Genomic DNA, 21,101 nt, shown 5'->3' on the forward strand with positions numbered 1-21,101 from the left:
TGCACCAGACACACTCAGGGCAATGCCAGATGTGACTAAAGCAGATTCCATGGATATCTCCGCAACCTACCCAGATATTTGTTTGACTGTGAACCAATTGGTCTCACTGAAACTCTGTCCTGCTCGTGAGGGTTTCTCCACATTTGAAGAACTCCCCTTGGAATTCTCTCCAAACGGCGCTGCCACTCTGAACGTTTCAAAAAAGATTCTCTGACCTTCCGAGATTCCTGTCCCCTGAATTGCCGAGTACACTTTGACGCTTCGCCTCCCAAACACGCTTTCAGATCTTTGGCTGTCCTAAGCAGAACTGCTGCAAAGGATACCTTTGCCCTTATGGCCTGCAGCATGAAGACACCTGGCTGCCCTCTCTGATCATCTGGGCTTCTCTTGAGTCCACTTCAGTTCCAAGTCTGCTTCCTGCTCTTTCTTCAACCTGGAGCCTTTTAGAACATACAGTGCAGAAGGAGGCCATTTGGCCCATCGAGTCTGCATCAACCCACTTAAGCCCTCACTTCCACCCTATCCCCATAACCCAATGACCCACCTAACCGTTTTTGGACACTAAGGGCAATTTAGCATGGCCAATTCACCTAACCTGCACATCTTTGGACTGTGGGAGGAAACCGGAGCACCCGGACGAAACCCACGCAGACACGGGGAGAACCTGCAGACTCCGCACAGCTTTCCTCTGCTCCTTTCTCTCAACCCCAGTTCACAGGATTGGTTTCGAATCTATGCCCGTGACTATCTTCTGGGGCCTCTTTCTGTTCCACTCCCTTGTTTGGAACCTCCACCTTAGTTTGGGATCTCTCCGCATCCCCCTCCCCATGTCCTGCTCCATGAAACCCCTCCAGTTCCAGACTATCAGGCCTCCAGTTTCACTTCATTTTGCTTCTTTTTACTTCTGCCCATGTGAAGAAGAAAGCCCGAAGAATGGAGCTGCGCATGTGTGGCCGTTCTCTGGCTGGCTCATGCGAAGGAATCTGAGGCCCATTGGGAACTGGAGTTCCTGAGCTCCAAACTTCCGATTTTCAACTTCAGCTAAGTTTTTTTTTTTTTTTCTTCAATATCACAAGATACTTAATCAATTGTTGCAATCTTGTTGGGGATCATTAACATTTAAAAATAACTCTGAATACCTTGTTTTAACCAATAGATCTAAGCTACAATATTTCTCAAAACAAATTATGTATTAAATAAAGCAAGTCTTATTAATTTAATATGGTTTATAACTATATTTGTTATGCGCTTGGAATTGCTTCTTACTTCCCCAAGAATTCTCCAATAAAGTGCGTCAGTCATAAAGTTATTTATTTCTGTAAGGACCACCCATAAGTGTGCCTGGAGAGTTTTCTGTGGAATTCTCTGCCCAGAGAAGCAGTTGAGGCTACCTCGTTGAATGTTTTTGAGGCAAAGATAGGTTGTTGAACAGTAAAGTGGAGCTGAATCCACAAAACGTCAGCCATGATCTCATTCAATGGTGGAGCAGGCTCGAGGGGCCAGATGGCCTACTCCTGCTCCTAGTTATGTTTTCCCAGGCCTAGATGTTCCCAAGTATAACTTTAATTTACTACCTCTTGACAGCGGAGGCCTCAGTTCCTTGTTCTGGTTACGTTGCAATATTTTCAAGCTAATTTGCTTACTTTCCTTTGCAATAAGACACTGAGGCCCACTGTACATTCTCCCACTAGTTTCAAACGAAGCAATCTTCCTGCTCTGTTCCTCATGAGATTTGATGTGAAATTAAGCTTCACTGCTTTCCACGTGGCCCGTGATGAAGTTAGTGTTTGACTTTGCTTCCAGGTCATCTAACTGCAATTTATTTTGGCTAACTTCTGTGTGAGCTGTAACCCACACAAGGTCCAAACCGTAACTCCAAACTTTCAGCAAACACCCACACAAATTGAGATCAGCCTTCCTAAGCTCCACCCATCTCCATGATGACGTAGCCTACTCTGGGCTATCCTTAAACTATCCTTTTAAGCAAATTATCCCACGTTGAAATTTCTCCAACTAAATAAGACCCCCTGCTGCTTCCTAGCTGTTTCTCTGTATTCTGACTCCATCATGACCTTTTGACTTGCCCTCTTGACTGGGCCCATTTAATCCTCGCAAGTTCCATGTGACCACCGCTGCCATTGAGGCAAACTGCTCCACGTGTTCCCTCGCCGCCACCTCCATCTTCTGGATCGCCTGACTCTGGGCCGCCAGCTTCACTTCCACGTGATCGACCACCGCTTTGATCGAATGCACCGCCCGGGCAAGGTCCTCCAGACACACTTTCCGCTGCTGGGTGAACTTCTCGTTCAAGAAGCTTACCAGCTGGTCCGTCGACGTCTGAGCCGGCAGGGCCGCTCCCTGCCCCTTGTAGCCACCTGGGTTGGCCACTTCCCGCCTTAAAGTGGAGAACCGCAAAGACTACAGGGAAATTCAGCCAACACAGGCAAAAACTAGCAAGTGCAGAAATCCTGTGTATTAGAACTTGCAAAAGCCCAGACAGCACTGAAACCAGCAGCCACCTGCATATTAATGAGCAATCCCCGGGCACAATTGAAACACTTAAGGTGAATAAGGCCAAGCCAGACTCCTCGGCACCAGCAGGAGCCAAGACAAAGGAAGGCCAACGGACACCTAGGGACCGCCCAGCGATCAGGGAACCGCTCCAGCATTGGAGAAATCGATCCAAGTAATCGGAACGCAGTCCAATCACTTGGAACCAGGTACGGGATCCGCCCCGAAGGGCGGGAAGCCCCTGGGGACTATAAAGTAGAGTCCCCAAGTTCAAATCGGTCTTCTTGGCAGGGTCACTCAGCAACTCGAATCAACCCTGGAGAGTGACCTGTCCAAGCTGCCGCATCAACCAAGTAAGTCTCCAGTCAACACACGCTACGAGATAGGTGCTCCTAGCTACCAGTCCATACCAGCTTTTGAATCCTGCAGACTCAGATCGAACGAAAGGCCATTTGTTCCCCTGACCTGGTGGACCAGTTTAGTGATCGAGAATAGTCTAGAAAGTAGAGTTTATGCATGTGTAGTGATTTACTGTGTATAATAAATGTGTTTTGATTTGAATCTTACTAATTGGTCTGTTGAGTTATTGATCAGTACTTGAACTTGAACCTCATGGCGGTATCATAAAGATACCTGGCGACTCTAGAGCAAAGGTTATAGAAACAGCAAATTCGGTAAAGACCCAACTGGCAACGAATTAAGAGCCAACCAAAGTTAGCAACACCCTCCACCATCTCCACGTGCGTTGCAGGCGCCGCACTAGCTCCAACCGACTGATTCCGTCTTCTTCGACCACTTCCGGCCCTCAGTTCCATAGACCAGAGGGTCGATCTCTTCCACCCACTCTCTCTTGCACCTATATTCCACCTCACATCCACCCGTTAACCGGGGAAAAGGTCTGAAAAAACCGCCACGAGCGGGAAGCACCAAATGTGACCACTCACTCCATGGTTGCCACCGGAAGTCGTGCACAACCTATTTTATCTCTTGAGATTTATTTTTCTCTCTAGCATCTCTTTTACATTAAGGTCCATTTTTTACCTTTCTCTAAGTTGCACTTTTTGTCAAACGTACGTTATTCCATAGGGAATGATCTGTATAAGATTCTCCACCCCTGCCGGTATAGAATTTCCCTAAAATATTCGATAAATAAAATCCCATTTTTATTGCTTCTACCAGAGCCAGTGTTTCTGCAGCTAAAGTACTTTAAACCACTCTTTTTATTTTCTTTGCTTCCCAGGCCAAGGAACAACATTTTCCATTTTCACCCACCCAAAATATTGTGAAAACTACTGTACTCTAATGCGGATGATTGGCATGAGAAGTGTCACCATAAAGGACTAATTTCATAGGTTGTCTTTTTTACCTCCCAAGGTGGGGAAACCTGAGTGACCATTTCTCCCAATTACACTTGGATGTTTTATTTGCCTGTGAGACATCCCGAGTTGCAGTGTGTTTCATAATGGCACTTAGTGCCAGCACATCAAAATTGGCATCTGGGCGCATCGTCAATTCAGCTGTCCAATCAAGCTTTCTAACTGCTTTGTTTCTTCAGATGTAGGGTTACCTTTCTGTGATGCCCGAACATGTTTTATCGCTATGCTAGTTAACAATTTCCAAATAAGATTGCTGACTGAAGGCTACTCCGTCGTATTCTGCTTAATGTCTAAACTTGCATATTTACAAACCTCTGAAGTCTGACCCAGTCTTTGGAGCTCTCTGAATTTTTTGAGGCATCTGCCTTGTTGAATGACTTTCTCACTCTCTGGAAAGCATTCAAATGAACAGGCAGAACTAAGGGCGAGGGGACAATCTCGCAGCACAGATGTGTCAATGCCTTGTCAATTACATTGATATAATAAACCCTTAATGATTACATTGTCGATTACATTGAGGGAAACGGGTGGTGAGCATTTGAACACAAATAGGGGATAGTTGGGATACTGGGTATGGATGAGGAGTGTTGCCCCCATCTGTAAACTCAGCAAGGGTGTGGATCCAGATAACCAGGTGGTGAACCAACGAATGCAACATTTGCTGCTTTTCGACGAGACAGTATCACCAAATGCATATTAAAATACTTGGGATAGTATCCTGATGAGCAGTGGTTCAATTTGAATTTGTAGTATTCTATAATAATTCCTGCTTTTTTCCCCCAGATATCCCTTTATCAGTCGGGATTGTTGACCCCAGAGCAAATCCAACACAACTAAACACAGTGGAGTTTCTTTGGGACCCTTCAAAGCGAACCTCTGTATTTATCCAGGTATGATGTCTCTTTAATATTCAGGGTTTAGTACATCCTGATCATTTAATTGTAAACATGTATTCCTCTCGTCCATTTTGTGTGATGATGATGTAGGTATTTCAGATGTATTGTATTTGGTGCAGTAAGAGTTAAAAAACGGAGTTTGTGTCTGAATGACTGCTACAGTCAGGTGTTTTAAAAAGAATCCTGGTTTAAAAGGCCAGAGACGCAGTTAAAGCATTGTAATAGCTTCAGTGATTGTCAAGGGGCAATGGTTTGATTCTCTCTTGTTGGAGATGGTCATTGTCTGGCACTTGAGTGGTATGACTTGCCACTTGTCAGCCGAAGCCTGGATATTGTCCAGGTCTTGCTGCATTTGGACAGGGACTGCTTCATTATCTGAGGAGTCGCGAATGGTGCTGAACATTGTGCAGTCATCCGCAAACATCCCCACTTCTGACCTTATGATGGAGGGAAGGTCATTGATGAAGCAGCTGAAGATGGTTGGGCCGAGGACACTACCCTGAGGAACTCCTGCAGTGATGTCCTGGGATTGAGATGATTGACCTCCAACCACCACAATCCTCTTCCTTTGTGCCGGGTACGACTCCAACCAGCGGAGAGCTTTCCCCCCTGATTCCCACTGACTCCAGTTTAGCTTGGGCGCTCCTCTGGCAGCACGGTGGCATAGTGGTTAATAATCTTTATTGTCACAAGTAGGCTTACATTAACACTGCAATGAAGTTCCTGTGAAAATCCTCTAGTCGCCACATTCCGGCACCTGTTCGGGTACACCGGGAGAATTCAGAATGTCCAATTCACCTAACAGCATGTCTTTCTGGACTTGTGGGAGGAACCCGGAGCACCTGGAGGAAACCCACGCAGACACGGGGAGAACGTACAGACTCCGCACAGTCACCCAAGCCGCCGGGAATCGAACCTGGGACCCTGGTGCTGTTAGCACTACTGCCTCACAGCTCCAGGGTCCTGGGTTCAATTCTGGCCTCGGGTGACGCTGGAGTTTGCACTTTCTCCCCATGTCTGCGTGGGTTTCCTCTGGATGCTCCGGTTTCCTCCCACAGTCCAAAGATATGCAGATTGGGTGGATTGGCCATGGTCAATTGCCCCTTAGTGTCTAATATGTTAGGTGGGGTTATTGGTGTAGGATGGGGGCTCTTTCAGAAGGTCGTTGCCGACGCGATGGGCCGAATGTCCTCTTTCTGCACTGTAGGTATTCTGTACCATACCCCGTAACAATCACTCCACCCAAATTTCTCTCTCGTCTATATTTGAACATACACCATACAGTGCAGAAGGAGGCCATTCGGCCCATTGAGTCTGCACCGACCCACTTAAGCCCTCACTTCCACATTATCCCTATAACCCAATAACCCGTCCTAACCTTTCTGGTCACTAAGGGACAATTTAGCATGGTCAGTCCACCTAACCTGCACGTCTTTGGACTGTGGGAGGAAACCGGAGCACCAGGAGGAAACTGGGGGAACGTGCAGACTCCACACTGACAGTGACCCAGCAGGGAATCGAACCCGGCGCTGTGAAGCCACAGTGCTACCCACTCGTGCTGCCTGTACAGAATACCTAAAGTGCAGAAAGAGGACATTCGGCCCATCGCGTCGGCAATGACCCCTAATTTTAAAACAATGCCACCCTAGTTCTGCATTCACCCACGAGGCATTTCATTTTTACTTTTTTTCTTTAAAAAAAATAATTTTAGAGTACCCAATTCATTTTTTCCAATTAAGGGGCAATTTAGCGCGGCCAATCCACCTACCCTGCACATCTTTGGGTTGTGGGTGTGAAACCCACGCAGACACTGGGAGAATGTGCAAACTCCACGCTGACAGTGACCCAGAGCCGGGATTGAACCTGGGAACTCGGCGCCGTGAGGCAGCAGGGCTAACCCACTGCGCCACCATGCTGCCCACAAGAGGCATTTCATAAGGTGCAACATCAAAGATTGGTACATAAGCCAAGAGCTACTGGTGTTGAGGGCAACATTTTAACAAGGAGAAAGCATTTGGTAGCTAACAGGAAGCAGAGAGTAGGTAAAATGGATATTTTTTGGCGTTAACAAACTAACTAGTGGTGTGCCACAGTGATAAGTGCCAGGCCCACAACTACTGTATCAATGAAGGGACCAAATGCATGATGCTAAATTTGTAGACGACACCAAGATAGGAAGGCAAGGAGGCAGAGTTTGCAAAAGGATACAGACGGGAAGAGTGAATTGGCAAAAAATTGGCAGATTGGAGTATAATGTGAGAAAAAGTAAAGTTGTTCACTTGGCAGGAAGAATAGAAAAGCAGAATATAATTTAATGAGAGATTACAGAACGATCTCGATGTCCTGGTACATAAATCGCAATATGTTAACAGCTGCAACAAATGATTAGGAAGGCAAGCAGGATGTTCTTGTTTGTTGCAAAGGGAATGGACAGGTTGGGCCCATAATTATTGGGAGGCCTGTCGAGCATAGTCATCGCCGACCCCACTGCTTGTGGAGCATCATCATCGCCGATCCCACTGCCTGTGAATGGAGGGAGTCGCAGTTGGATAGAGGAAAGGGGTGGGGCAAAGGAGAGAGGGGTTTGGAGGATGGGGCAGGCAGAGGCTAATGTGGTGACCCAGGTGGCTTTGTGGCTGGGTGCAGGAGAGAATGGATGGGGAGGCTATTTTGGGTGTGGTCTGTACAAGATGGGAGTTGGAGGTAGGGAGAGTTGAGTCCGATTGGGATGGCAGATCTTGATTGGAGAGAGGGGGAGGAGGTCTAGAAACCCCCGGTGAGGTCAGTGACGTGGAAAGTGCAAGGGTTAAACGGTCTCGGGTATTCACACATTTGGAAAGTTTAAAGGCCGATGTGGTCTTCCTCCACCAAGCCTTCTCTGCTCGAAGGAGAACAACCCCAGCCTAACCAGCGCCTCTGCTGAAACGCTCCAGCCCAGGCAACATCCTGGTGAATGCTGAAAACAGGGTTGAAGGCAGGATTCTTGGAATTGTGGAGGAACAGAGGGATCTTGGGGTCCACATACATAGATCCCTCAAAGTTGCCACCCAGGTTGATAGGGTTGTTAAGCAGGTGTGTGGTTTCATTAACAGGGGGATTGAGTTTAAGAGCCACGAGGTTTTGCTGCAGCTTTATAAAACTCTAGTCAGACCACACTTGGAATATTGTGTCCAGTTCTGGTCGCCTCATTATAGGAAGGATGTGGATGCTTTGGAGAGGGTACAGAGGAGATTTACCAGGATGCTGCCTGGACTGGAGGGCATGTCTGATGAAGAAAGGTTGAGGGAGCTAGGGCTTTTCTCACTGGAGCGAAGAAGGAAGAGAGGTGACTTGATAGAGGTGTACAAGGTGATGAGAGGCATGGATAGAGTGGACAGCCAGAGACTTTTCCCCAGGGTGGAAATGGCTGTCACGAGGGGGACATAATTTTAAGGTGATTGGAGGAAGGTGTAGGGAGATGGACAGCAGTAAATTGAAGGGGTGTAGGTTAGGTTGATCTTAGATTAGGATAAATGGTCGGCACAACATTGTGGGCCGAAGGGCCTGTTCTATGCCGTCTTAACCATTTTGTCTACCTGTCCTGCTGCCTTCAGGGATCGATGGACATTCACCCCAAGGTCTTTCTGGTCCTCTGTGCTTCCTAGTGTCCTACTGTTCATTGTATATTCCCTTGTCCCCCCCCCCCAAAATGCATCACCGTACACTTTTCAGGGTCAAATTCCATTTGCCACTAAACTGCCCATCTGACCAGCCTTACCCAGTCAATCCATATCTCTCTGTAATCCAAGGCTTTCCTCCTCGTATCATCTGCAAACTTAGAGATCATACCCCCTGCTTTCATGTTCAGATCATGAATGTACACTACAAACAGTAAGGGACCCAGTACTGATTCCTGAGGTGCATTACTGGACACTGGCTTCCAGTCACGAAAACAACATAGAGAATAGGAGCAGGAGGAGGCCATTCGGCCCTTCCAGCTTGCCCCACCATTCATTATGATCATGGCTCATCATCCAACTCCGTAACCTGTTCCCGCTTTCCCCCAGATCCTTTGATCCCCTTCGCCCCAAGTGCTAGATCCTAACCGCTTCTTGAAAACATATAATGTTTTGGCCTCAACTGCTTCCTGTGGTAATGAATCCCACAGGTCGACCACTCTGGGTGAAGAAATTTCTCCTCATCTCTGTCCTAAATGTTCTCCCCCGTATCCTCACTGTGACCCCTGGTTCTGAACTCCCCCACCATCAGGAACATGCAATAACACTGTCTAGTCCTGTTAGAGTTGTATAGGTTTCTATGAGATTCATTCGCTCTCGCTCTCTCTCTCTCTTTTTCCCCCCCCCCCCTTCCTCCTCAACTCTGGCGAATATAATCTAACTGATTCTATTTGTGATAGCGATGACAACATTGTACAATTTAAGCTTGTTATGGACAAAGATAAGTTGCAAAAAACAAAAAGTTTGGATTGGAGAGTGGATTTCAGTTGGTGCAGACTGCACTCTGTATTTCTGTGATTCTGAATGTCTCCTCCTAAGTCAGGCATTTGGCAAGGTACTGCACAGGAGACTGATCAAAAGGTAAGAACCCATGGAATTCAGGGCCATTTGGCAAATTGTATCCAAAATTGGTTTAGTGGCAGAAAGCAGAGGTCATTGAATCAAAGAATCCAGACAGTACAGATGGAGACCATTCGGCCCATCGTGTCTGCAGTGACCCTTTGAAAGAGTAGCCTGCCTAGGCCCACTCCCCATCACCAGAACCCCACCTAGACTTTAGATACGAAAGGACAATTTAACATGGCCAATCCACCTTCCCCGCACACCTTTGGACTGTGGGAGGAAACTGGAGCACCCGGAGGAAGCCCACGGAAACACGGGGAGAACGTGCAGACTCCGCACAGACAGTGACCCAGCGGGGAATCGGACCTGGGATCCTGGCGCTGTGAAGCAACAGTGCTAACCACTGTGCCAGCAGCACACCCCCCCCCCCCCCCCCCCCCCCCCACCCCCGGGTTTCCTGGCAGTTTGGGGAGGCTTCAATGGGAAATCCCATTGACAAGCAGCGGGAAGATAGTGCATGGCATATGGCTGAGAACCACGCGGTTGGGGAACCGGAGAATTCAGCCCTCCTTTTCCTTCAGAACAAGTGTATTTACTACAATAAAATACCACCTCAATGCCGCCACCATTTCCTTGTTTCTCCCTTTTTTAGTCAATCTTTGCTGGTTCTTAAAATCTGACCGACCACTAATCCGAATCTTTCTTTCAATTTGATACAATCCTTAACTTCCTTATTCAGCCATGGCGTATGCATCCTTCTCAAAGAGCCTTTCTTTCGCACTGAGATAAATCTTTGTTATTCGACATCTCCTAATATCATTATAACTGTCTGCATTAGCTTTTTCCAGCACATGATAAACCATTTGATTGTTCCAACATTAGGAAATATATTAAATTGCTAGTTCCTTTGGAAAAGCTGCAATTATTTGGTGCCTCTGCTATGCTGTTTTCTCTTGATTCTGCAATTGCTTATTTCCGTAGGTGCATTGTATTAGTACCGAATTCACGACGAGGAAACATGGAGGAGAAAAAGGTGTGCCTTTCCGAATTCAAATTGATACATTCAAAGAGAATGAAAATGGTGATTACACAGAGCATCTTCATTCAGCCAGCTGCCAAATCAAAGTGTTCAAGGTATGGAGAAAAGACTGCTTTGCTATTTTGAATTACCATTATTTCAGAAATGTGATTCTGTTGGTTGATTCCTTGACTTTATACCTCATCGGTAGCTACTATATTTTCTATGTTTATTGATATAATATATTTAGCAGCTTAAAGCTGACCTAAATCTCACGAGCTGTGTAATTCATACTCTGAAGCAGCAGATGTATGCCACCTAATACCAGAACACGCTAAATTTGAACATTTCTCGAGAATTATTTGTGGCTAGATATTAACTTAGAATCATAAAATCCCTATAGTGCAGAAGGAGGCCATTCAGCCCATTGAGTCTGCACCGGCCCTTGGAAAGAGCACCTTACTTAAACCCGTGACTACACCCTTGTCCCTGTAACCCAGTGACCCCACCTAACCAAAGGGACACTAAGGGGCAATTTAACTTGGCCAAGTCACCTAACCTGAACATCTTTGGACACCTAAGGGACAATTTATCATGGCCAATCTACCTAACCTGCACATCTTTGGACACTAAGGGACAATTTATCATGGCCAATCTACCTAACCTGCACATCTTTGGACACTAAGGGACAATTTAACATGGCCAATCCACCTAACCAGAACATCTTTGGACTTGGAGGAAAGACAGCAAATTAATCTGAGCTCACAAATGGGGGCAAGAAGCACTGACCTATTGCTGGAAACTGGTTTCTGCCATCTTGTTTACAGTGTTTATAATGTCCTGACTCATACAAGATCCAGTATTGCTCTCATGCATTGCTTTGGTTACCCATTCTATACATTGTATCTTGTGGCTGATTGGCTGTTGAGGGCATTACAGAAGAGCTTACTCTTGTCCTCTTGTTTTTTGACATTTAGTGGCCGCACAACAGAAACATCTTCCTGGTCTCTCTGACTTGCTACTATTCTGTAACCTTCATTTGCCCCAATGAGTTGTCGGACGAACCAAAATGGAAATGTAACAAATACTTTATTGACAAAATATAATAAGTGGGAGTTAAGCTACCACTGCCGGACCACCAGTTGTGAATCGCTCCCAAAAATGGCACTTGATAGCTGCAGACTCTGACCATTTACCCTGGTCTTCAGAAGAGCACAGCAGGACTCATTGTCATACTGTTGCTTTGGGCTGCATAATTTTGGTCTTGTTTTATGTAACTTTGTATACAGAAACAAGCATATTTATATAGTCCAACTTGTGTCTTACTAGAATGAGTGCAACATTGAGTTAACATGTGCATTTTCCTCATTCCTCCGAGAACCTGAACAAAGTATTTTTCTTCAACTGAGCTGCGGAGGTGGTGGAGTCAGAGTCATTCGGGACATTTAAGTGACTCTTGGACAGGCACATGGACGGCAGTAAATTGAAGGGGTGTAGGTTAGGTTGATCTTGGATTAGGATGAATAGTCGGCACAACACCGTGGGCTGAAGGGCCTGTACTGTGCTGTATTGTTCTCTGTTCTATATGAGCTTGTGGCCTCAAGGCCACAGCAAGTTAGCAAACGTTTCAAAGGATATATAGGATCTTGATTAGCTATCAAATTCTTCCTAAACATCAAGACTGGCACTGAGGATTGGAGATCAAACTTGCCAAGTTTTGTAATGAAAGATTATACAGTAAAGGTGATTATTATGCATTGTGATTTGGAGGCTGGTATATTTCTTGGAATGTGGTCATATTGTGAAATATTTAGTCTGTAGGGTTTTTAACACTTCAAAAAGCATGGGACATTGATTAGTAACTTGGCGCCACCTCCCATATAAAGAAAATGGTGCACTAAGATCGCCAGCTGTATTTTTGCTTTCAGTCGGGACTGATGTAGGCTTTTCCATCTGACCTAATATGCCGGTTATCGCCTTCCACAGTGTGCAGGGAAGGCAAAGACTAGGAGCATTGAGAAAACAATCGCAAGCAAAATGAGGACAAGGGCACCGCCCTCTTTCACTTCGCCCTCATCCTAAAACTATTGGAAGAGGTGCCACCAAACCGTACAGTGTATGGTGTCACGGAAGGGGCATATGAGACTGAGAAGCTTTGGGAACAGCCAATTTTCTCCAAATTCTTGTAGAGTCCTGTCCTGCTCAGTGTCAAAAGCTAAAGTGAGATTTACAAAAGTACGGGAAGAAGGTATATCCTGTTCCCTACACTTCTCCTATGGGAGGCATATGGAGAAGGTCATACCCACTGAACATCGGCCAACACAAAAAATACATTGTGCTTATGAATACACTTGGTCTATAAGTAAATGGGCGGCTGGATTCTAAGGTTCCCCAGCCGTGTGTTTCCCGGTGGCATGCTGTTCGCTGGTGGTGGGATTCTATCTTCCCGCTGTTTGTCAATGGGATTTCCCATTGAAACCACCCCACACCTCCAAGAAACCCGCGGGCGGAGGTGTGCTGCTGGCGCGGTGGTACAGGAGTTAGCACTGCTGTCTTACAGCACCAGGGACCCAGGTTCAATTCTGGCCTTGGGTCTCTGTGTGGAGTTTGCAGTTTCTCCCCGTGTCTGCGTGGGTTTCCTCCGGGGGCTCCGGTTTCCTCCCACAGTCCAAAGATGTGCAAGTTAGGTGAATTGGGCAGGATAAATTGTCCTTTAGTGTCCAAAGATGTGCTGGTTAGGTAGATTGACCATGATAAATTGTCCCTTAGTGTCCAAAGATATACAAGTTAGGTGGATTGGCCATTGTCCCTTACAGTACAAAGATATGCAGCTTAGGTGGATTGGCTGTTACAATGCCCCTTACTGCCCAAAGATGTACAGGTTAGGTGGAATGACCATGATAAATTGTCCCTTGGGATTAATTGCACTAGGGATTTTATGAAAAGTGAATCGCATCAAGCGCAGAATTCCGGCCAGGGTCTTTTTAGCCTAACCCTAGCAGAGGCTTTCCCAGTGACTGCAAACAGTGTGATGCCAATGTCGTTGTTGCAATCTCTTCTGTCACCTTTTTTTTAATAATGTGCTGATTTGGATCATGCATGTCCTGTGGAACCAATCTTGTACCTGACGGAGGAGGAGGCTATGGTGACGTGGCAGTGGTGGGGTCTTTACCTTTTTGAGCAGTTCAGCTGGAATTCTACACTAGCTAGTGTCTATGTTAAACAACCAATAGCCCTTTTCAGTGTTAAAGGTTCTATGTTTAACGCGACCGTGATGAGAAGCTGCAAGAAAGATTCAAACACTGGCTGGGAGATGTACAGCTCACTACAGTGTTCAACCAGTGGGCCATCTGTTTACATCTGTTGGTGAGTACTTTGCTCCTTAACTCCTTTTGCTCTAATGCTGTGCTAGTTACTCCCAAAGAGAAACTCCTCTACAAAGACTCGTAGACGAACTTGATCTCCTGACTAGTAATCAAGGTAACTGGAGCCATGGGCCTGGGTGTTACATCCCTGCCCCTGATCACACTAGGTAACACCCCGCTGGAACTCTGCTACCTTGAATGCACAGTGGCAGACCATCTGCCCCTTGATACAGACATAGGGAAAGCAGCGACCACATTTGGCCAATTCTCAACTTGCATGGGTGACTACCATTCTGTCTGTGCCCCTCATAATTTTGTAGACCTCTATCAGGTCGCCCCTCAATCTCCGTCGTTCCAGTGAGAACAAACCAAGTTTATTCAACCGCTCCTCATAGCTAATGCCCTCCATACCAGGCAACTTCCAGGCAATTTCCTCGTAGGCTTGGTCACCTCGTAGGTGAATTACTGGGGGGCATAGGTTTAAGGTGCGAGGGGCAAGGTTTCGAGGCGATGTACGAGGTAAGTTACCAGGCAATTTCCTTTTGTATTGCAAAAGAAAAATGTAGAATTGACAAAGTTGCAAATGAATAAAGCCAAGTATGAGGTTTATTTTCACCCAAAAGTAGTAACCATAAAATAATATGAAAGACCTGTATATTCTGGGGAAGAGAGCTTCCAAAGGGATGTAAAACCCAATAGATTTAAAGATGAAAGGGGAAAGACAGAGATTGAACGGTGTGTAGGAGGTGTGGCCATGAGCATGCGTGAAGAAAGCAGCCACCCCAGAAGACACAATGTCTACAAGGGTTTGATATAAGTTTTATTTTTTCAGTATCGAATGAGAGAGGGAGAAGCCTTTGCAATACTACCCCTGTAGCAACAGTGGATGTTTGTAGTCATTTTACTGGAATATGTATGGAGAAAATCTAACCTGTTGCCTAAAAAAAGTGTTTGGCTCGTAGTTTAATAGCCAAAATCTTCTGGAAAATGTTTGTCGAACTGCTGTCAACTGTGTGAATGTAATCTTGTGTGTTGGCGTAAACTCCAAAAGGGGTTTTAATTTTTTGCCCCTGACTTCAGTGCAGACACCTTCTCACAATAAAATAGAAACCACAAACTGGTGTGATAGCTTGTCCCCGGTATCCTCGGGATATGGGCAGCCACCGGTAATTTGAGAGTAGAGTGCTGTAGTTTCTAAAGTCCGTGACCGTGAACCTGCTGCAGAAGTACAGAAATGTCTGGGAACCAATTTCTTATGCAGTATTTTCAAAACGGCACCTACAGAATAAAAAATCTCTGCGTCTAATTGTTATGACTTGTTAGCAGAACAGATATGAATAAAAGTGCACCATTTTAAATTGTTTGCTCATCTTCTTTTCAGCAACAGTTGCCAATTCTGATGTAAAAGCATAACTGCACTGCTCAGATCAATGCTCCTGGCTTCTTGTTACATGCTGTTGTCAAATCTGAGCGCTGTGTAGTTCTCAGGACCTATTTAATGAAAATTAAGTAAGAGATGCATGTAATGAGGAATCCAGAAAGAGGAGAAAGGCAATTACTGTCCTGGCCTTTTGTTGTATCCTGACACACTTGTTGAACCAAAAATTCTTATTGTGCTCAGTATCTGGCACAGATCCAAAGATAGCCACTGAACTATTAATAATTCTTCATAGCAATCTTGTTTTTAAGGCTGAAGCCAGACTGTTATGGTACACTGGTTTTATAGCTTACAATAACATAAGTCACATTTACCCTCCGATAATGAGGTTTAAAATGAGATTTAATTGTTTCCCTGATGCAGTAGCTGCTTTGCTTTGTCAGGACTTTGAACCTGGTGCTTAGCACCAAATGAGATGCATCTTGTGGCAATCGAAATAGCAAAGGAAGTGGGATATCTTTTTAACTGATGAAATGAAATGAAAATCGCTTATTGTCACAAGTAGGCTTCAAATGAAGTTACTGTGAAAAGCCCCTAGTCGCCACATTCCGGCGCCTGTTCGGGGAGGCCGGTACGGGAATTGAACCGTGCTGCTGGCCTGCCTCGGTCTGCTTTCAAAGCCAGCGATTTAGCCCTGTGCTAAACCAGCCCCTGATCTGTAAGAGGCTGAGAGGATTTAGTATCACCTGTGGAGCGAGTGCAAACGTAATGGGAGTTTTTGTAACATTGTTTAAAGGTAGAAACACCCTCCTGAAGGGGGTTAAAGGTGTTGCCACCTCGAGTTTCTGTATGTCAGTAAATATCCAATGCTGTTTCCCATGCTACTTGAAAGTAGGGATAAGGTGAAGTTTGGAGCTCTAATAAAAACTGAAAAGGGAAAAGTTGAAAGAGACAAATGTAGATATATTTTTTTTTAAAAAAACATTCTAAACATGGTTCCAAAAATGTACAACTTGCAGAGACTGGAAGCAGAATGGAGGAACTTCCTAGGTATGAGTATTAAAAACCTGCTCGGAGACAGACAGAGGAACTGCCACAGTACTACTGAGTAGATAGAAACCAGAATCATGACAACCAATTGTTCACTGAACGAGATAGGGATTCTCTGAACGAGATAGGGATTCTCTGTTGTAAATGTTTCAATTTTACTTTTTCAATGTCAATGATTGCAGTTTTATTGGAAACTCCAATGTCTCATTGTCATGCTGTAATTGCACCCTCCCACCAGTAAGATTTTCAAGATATACAGATTTAGCTGAGATTGATCAAATATTGTGGTACCCACTATTGCTCCATGGCTTAGAGAATATGTTTAATATTGAGTGTGCCTTAAGAGTCCCATGAACTGCCTGCACATGTGCCAGAGATGCTACCGTCTACCCTACTTCCAAGCACTCCACTGTGTTGGTTTCCAGTTCACCCCCCACAACCGGGTTGTATATTCTGTGAATTTGGGGCATTCGTAAACTTTTAAATGATGCGAAGTAATTTCTTTGCTCTGTATTGACACATTCTCTCTTCAATGCATTTGATTCACTTTGTACTTAACTATGGATGCTTCCTAATTTAGTTTGGTCTCTATTTCAAGCAAAATGGACATAATGCTGATAGAATAGCAATTGTACTGTTGGGAAATGAGGTCTGCGGTTCTTCCCAACTCCACATTCGAAAGTGGGAAAGTACTATTTTCGCTGACTCTTTGTGTTTGTATTATAGGCTGTGGGTGACCACATTGTGCGTTCTCTCTTGTGCTGGCTGTTTTATTATTGCATGTGATTTGTTTGCAGCCAAAAGGTGCTGATCGAAAACAGAAAACTGATAGGGAAAAGATGGAAAAACGAACTCCTCAGGAGAAGGAAAAGTATCAACCTTCTTATGATACAACTATTCTCACCGAGGTAAGACTGCACTCTCGGACAAACGTTTGACATCTGACACTTGTTTTCTCAAGTCTGCTCTAGATTTTGGTAAGCATACGGAATATTTTGATATAAACTATTAAATTTGAATGTCGGAAAAGCGGAAAGAAGCCCAATTGGCTTATTTGTACTTTATTTTAGTTTCTGTTTCGGCTCATTTGGGGAGGCTGAATGATGTGGAATGTATTCCTCCAATTATTCTTGAAGTAATTTACCGTATTTATTCATAAACTGCAATGAAGTAGCTATGGGGTTAGTGTGATTAAAAATGTGTAAATGTCAGTGGAGAATAGACTGGGATAGCTGTGTAGCAACCAGAAGGGATCTCTATTCCACTTTGGGTAGTTATGCATAATTTGGAGAAGTTGTCATCACATTCTGATTTCCAAGTGTCTAACTGACTTTTTCCCCCCCCGCCCAGTGTTCCCCCTGGCCAGACATCTCCTATGTTAACAATACGGCATCTCCTGGATTTAGCAGTTCGCAGGGCAGCTTCACTATTGCTGAAGGGTGGGTCTTATCATTGCTACCTTGTTCCCACCATTTGCATAATTTAACGGCTTTTTCTTAATCGAAATTGTTGATCTAATTTCAGAAATGGATCGCCTCATCATCAGCCTGACCCAGTTCCTGCGACCACTGATGTAAGTGGCTTTTTCCAGCATTATTCCCAAATCTATCCTGGTCAATACAGTAGCATAAGGATATTGTGTCTGCTGAATCAGAGAAACTTACAGCAGAGCAGAGGAGGGCTGTAGTGGCTCTGCTAAAGAGCAGTTGTGTTTATTTCCACATCCTTGCTTTTTGTCTAAAACCCTGTAAGTTCCTCAATTTAAATACTTGGCCAGCTCCCTTTTTAAAGTTATTTCTGGAATTAGCACAGTAGCGAGAAATGATCTCGACTCGGAAGATCAAGATGTAGAATCAGTTTTGGTGGAGCCAAGTGGTAGCAAAGGAAAGGTGTGGGAGTAGTTTACGGGTATCCTGAAAGACTGAGTGCAAATCGAGAAATAATGGGGCTTGTAAGAAAGCTACTGCAATAATCGTCAGTGTTTTTATCTTATAGATTGGACGAGTCAAATTGGTCAAAGCAACCTGTAGGATGGGTTCATGGAGTGTGTTTGGATCAGTTTCTTCAAACAATACATTCCGGATCGAAGCAGAGAACGGGCTATTTTAGACCTGGTAATGTGTAAAAGGCAGGATTAATAAAAGAACTCGTAGTATAGGATCCCCTAAGGGCAGCATGGTAGCACAAGTGGATAGCACTGTGGCTTCACAGTGCCAGGGTCCCAGGTTCGATTCCCCGCTGAGTCACTGTCTGTGCGGAGTCTGCATGTTCTCCCCGTGTCTGCGTGGGTTTCCTCCAGGTCCTCCGGTTTCCTCCCACAGTCCAAAGACGTGCAGGTTAGGTGGATTGGCCAAAAAAGGTTAGGAGATGTTATTGGGTTACGGGGATAAGGTGGAAGTGAGGGTGGAAGTCAGGTGGACCGAATGGCCTCCTTCTGCACTGTATGTTCTATGTTCTAGGTAGGAGTGATCAAAACTTGGTAGAATTTGACATTCAGTTTGAGGGTGAGAAATTTGGGTTTGAAACTAGTGTCTTAAACTTAAATAAAGGAAATAACTGAGGTATTAAGACAAAGTTGGCTAAAGTGGACGGTTAAAAGTTACGATGGTAGATGAGCAATGGCAGACATTGAAGGAGATATTTCATTACTCACAACAATATCGAGAGAGAGTCTCGGAGGAGGGTGAACTAGGAATGTCTACAAATTGAAAATTACAAAGTGGTAGGCCCAAAGATCAGGAACATTTTAGAAGCCAGCATTTAAGAAAAAAAACCATTTAAGAAAAAAAAAAATTGGAAATGAGTGTAAACTAACAAATGACAGTAAGAGCTTCCACAAGTATATAAAAAGGAAGAGTAATAGCTAAAGTAAAAGATGCAACTGTGGAATTAATAATAGGAAACGAGGAAATGTCCAAGGTTTTGAACAAGTATTTTGTATCTGTCTTCACAGTAGAAGACACAAAGCATCCCAAGAATAGTAGAAAACGAATGGGGAAAGAAGTGAGAGAGGAGCTTGAAACAGTCACGATCACTGGAGAGAAAAGGTGCAAGGTATACTATCTGGACTAAAGGCTGACATGTCCCCTGGACATGATGGCCTCCATCTTAGAGCCTTAAAAGAGGTGGTTGCAGAGATAGAGAATGCCTTTGTTCTGATCGTCCAAAATTCGGTAGATTCTGGAAAGGACCCAGCAGCCTGGAAAATTCCAAATGTTTTCCACCAATGTCTATTTAAGAAAGGAGGGAAACAAAACTGGAGCGGCCCGTTAGCTATCTGTCACTGGGAGAATGCTGGAATCTGTTATGAAATGAGTCCTAGCAGATATTTAGATAGCCATAATGCAATCAAACATCATGAGTTTGATGAGTTCTTTGATTTAACAACTACGAGTGGATAAAGGGGGAACAGTAAATGCAGTATATTTGGATTTCCAAAAGGCTTGCACAGAATAAGAGCTCACTGTCTTCTGGGGATTGAGGACTGAATATATTTTTGTGATGTGAGCGAGACCAGCATTTATTGCCCATTCCTAATGACCTCTTGAGAAGGTGGTGTTGAACCGCTGCAGTCCCTGTGGTGTAGGTACACCCACAGTGCTGTTAGGGAGGGAGTTCCAGGATTTTGACCCAGTGACAGTGAAGGAACGGCCGATATATTTCCAAGCCAGGATCGTGAGTGACTTGGAGGGGAGCCTCCAGGTGGTGGGGTTCCCAGGTATCTGCTGCTCTTGTCCTTCTAAACAATAGTGGTCATGGGTTTGGAAGGTACTGCCTAAGGAGCCTTGGCGAGTTACTGCCGTGCATCTTGTAGATGTTTGACAGTGCTGAAGGGAGTGAATGTTTATGGAAGGGGGGTGTCTTGTCAAGCGGGCTTCTTTGTCCTGGATGGTGTTGAGCTTCTTGAGTATTGTTGGTGCTGCACTCATCCAGGGTCACACTCCTGACTTGTACCTTTTAGGTGGAGACCAGGCTTGGGGAGTCGGGGGGTGAGTTACTCACCACAGAATTCCCAGCCTCTGACCTGCCCTTGTAGCCATAGTATTAATATGGCTGGTCCAGTTCAGCCAGGATGTTGATTGTGGGGGATTCAGTGATGGTAATGCCATTGAATGTCAAGGGGCGATGGTTAGATTCTCTCTTGTGGAGATGGTCATTGCCTGGCATGAATGTTACTTGCTACTTGTCAGCCCAAGCCTGGATATTGTCCAAGTTTCGGTGCATTTGGGCATCACAGAATCTCATAGTGCAGAAGAGGTGCTTCGGCCCATTGACTCTGCACCCACTCATGAAAAACACCTGACCTACCTATCCAATTCCATTTACCAGCACTTGGCTCATAGCCTTGACTGCTTTGGTATCTGAACATTGTGCAATGATCAGTAAACATCCCCACTTCTGACCTTCTGATGGAAGGAAGGTCATTAATGAAGCAGCTGAAGATGGTTGGGCCGAGGACACTACCCTGAGGAACTCCTGCAGTGATGTCCTGGAGCTGAGATGATTGACCTCCAACCACCACAACCATCTTCCTTTGTGCCGGGTATGACTCCGACCAGCGGAGAATTTTCCCCGATTCCCATTGGCTCCAGTTTAGCTCGGGCTCCTTGATGCCACACTTGGTCAAATGCTGCCTTGATGTCGAGGGCAGTCACTCCCACCTCACCTCTGGCATTCAGCTCTTTTGTTGATGTTTGAACCAAGGCTGTAATGAGGTCAGGAGCTGAGTGACCCTGGCGGAACCCAAACTGAGGTTCAGTGAGCAGGTTATTGCTGAGTAAGTGCCGCTTCATAGCACTGTTGATGACTCCTTCCATCACTTTGCTGGTGATGGAGCGTAGACCGATGGGGCAGTCATTGACTGGGTTGAATTTGTCCTGTTTTTTGTACAGGACACATCTGGGTAATTTCCCACATTGCCGGGTAGATGCCAGTGCTGTAGCTGTAC

General features: G+C 45.2%; 1 protein-coding gene across 3 annotated transcripts in view; it reads left to right on the forward strand.

The window, feature by feature from the left end:
* The window catches only part of tfcp2 (transcription factor CP2), a 122,477-nt gene that overhangs the window by 40,724 nt on the left and 60,652 nt on the right, over positions 1–21,101 (forward strand). For all 3 annotated transcript variants that reach the window (XM_072494024.1, XM_072494026.1, XM_072494027.1), the window contains exons 5-9: positions 4,671–4,777; positions 10,324–10,476; positions 16,951–17,061; positions 17,504–17,592; positions 17,678–17,726. In XM_072494024.1, coding sequence (XP_072350125.1) covers positions 4,671–4,777; positions 10,324–10,476; positions 16,951–17,061; positions 17,504–17,592; positions 17,678–17,726 — 509 coding nt within the window. The remainder of the gene's footprint in view (positions 1–4,670; positions 4,778–10,323; positions 10,477–16,950; positions 17,062–17,503; positions 17,593–17,677; positions 17,727–21,101) is intronic.

The sequence above is a fragment of the Scyliorhinus torazame genome, chromosome X, assembly GCF_047496885.1.
Source record: "Scyliorhinus torazame isolate Kashiwa2021f chromosome X, sScyTor2.1, whole genome shotgun sequence".
NCBI classification, from domain to species: Eukaryota; Metazoa; Chordata; class Chondrichthyes; order Carcharhiniformes; family Scyliorhinidae; genus Scyliorhinus; species Scyliorhinus torazame.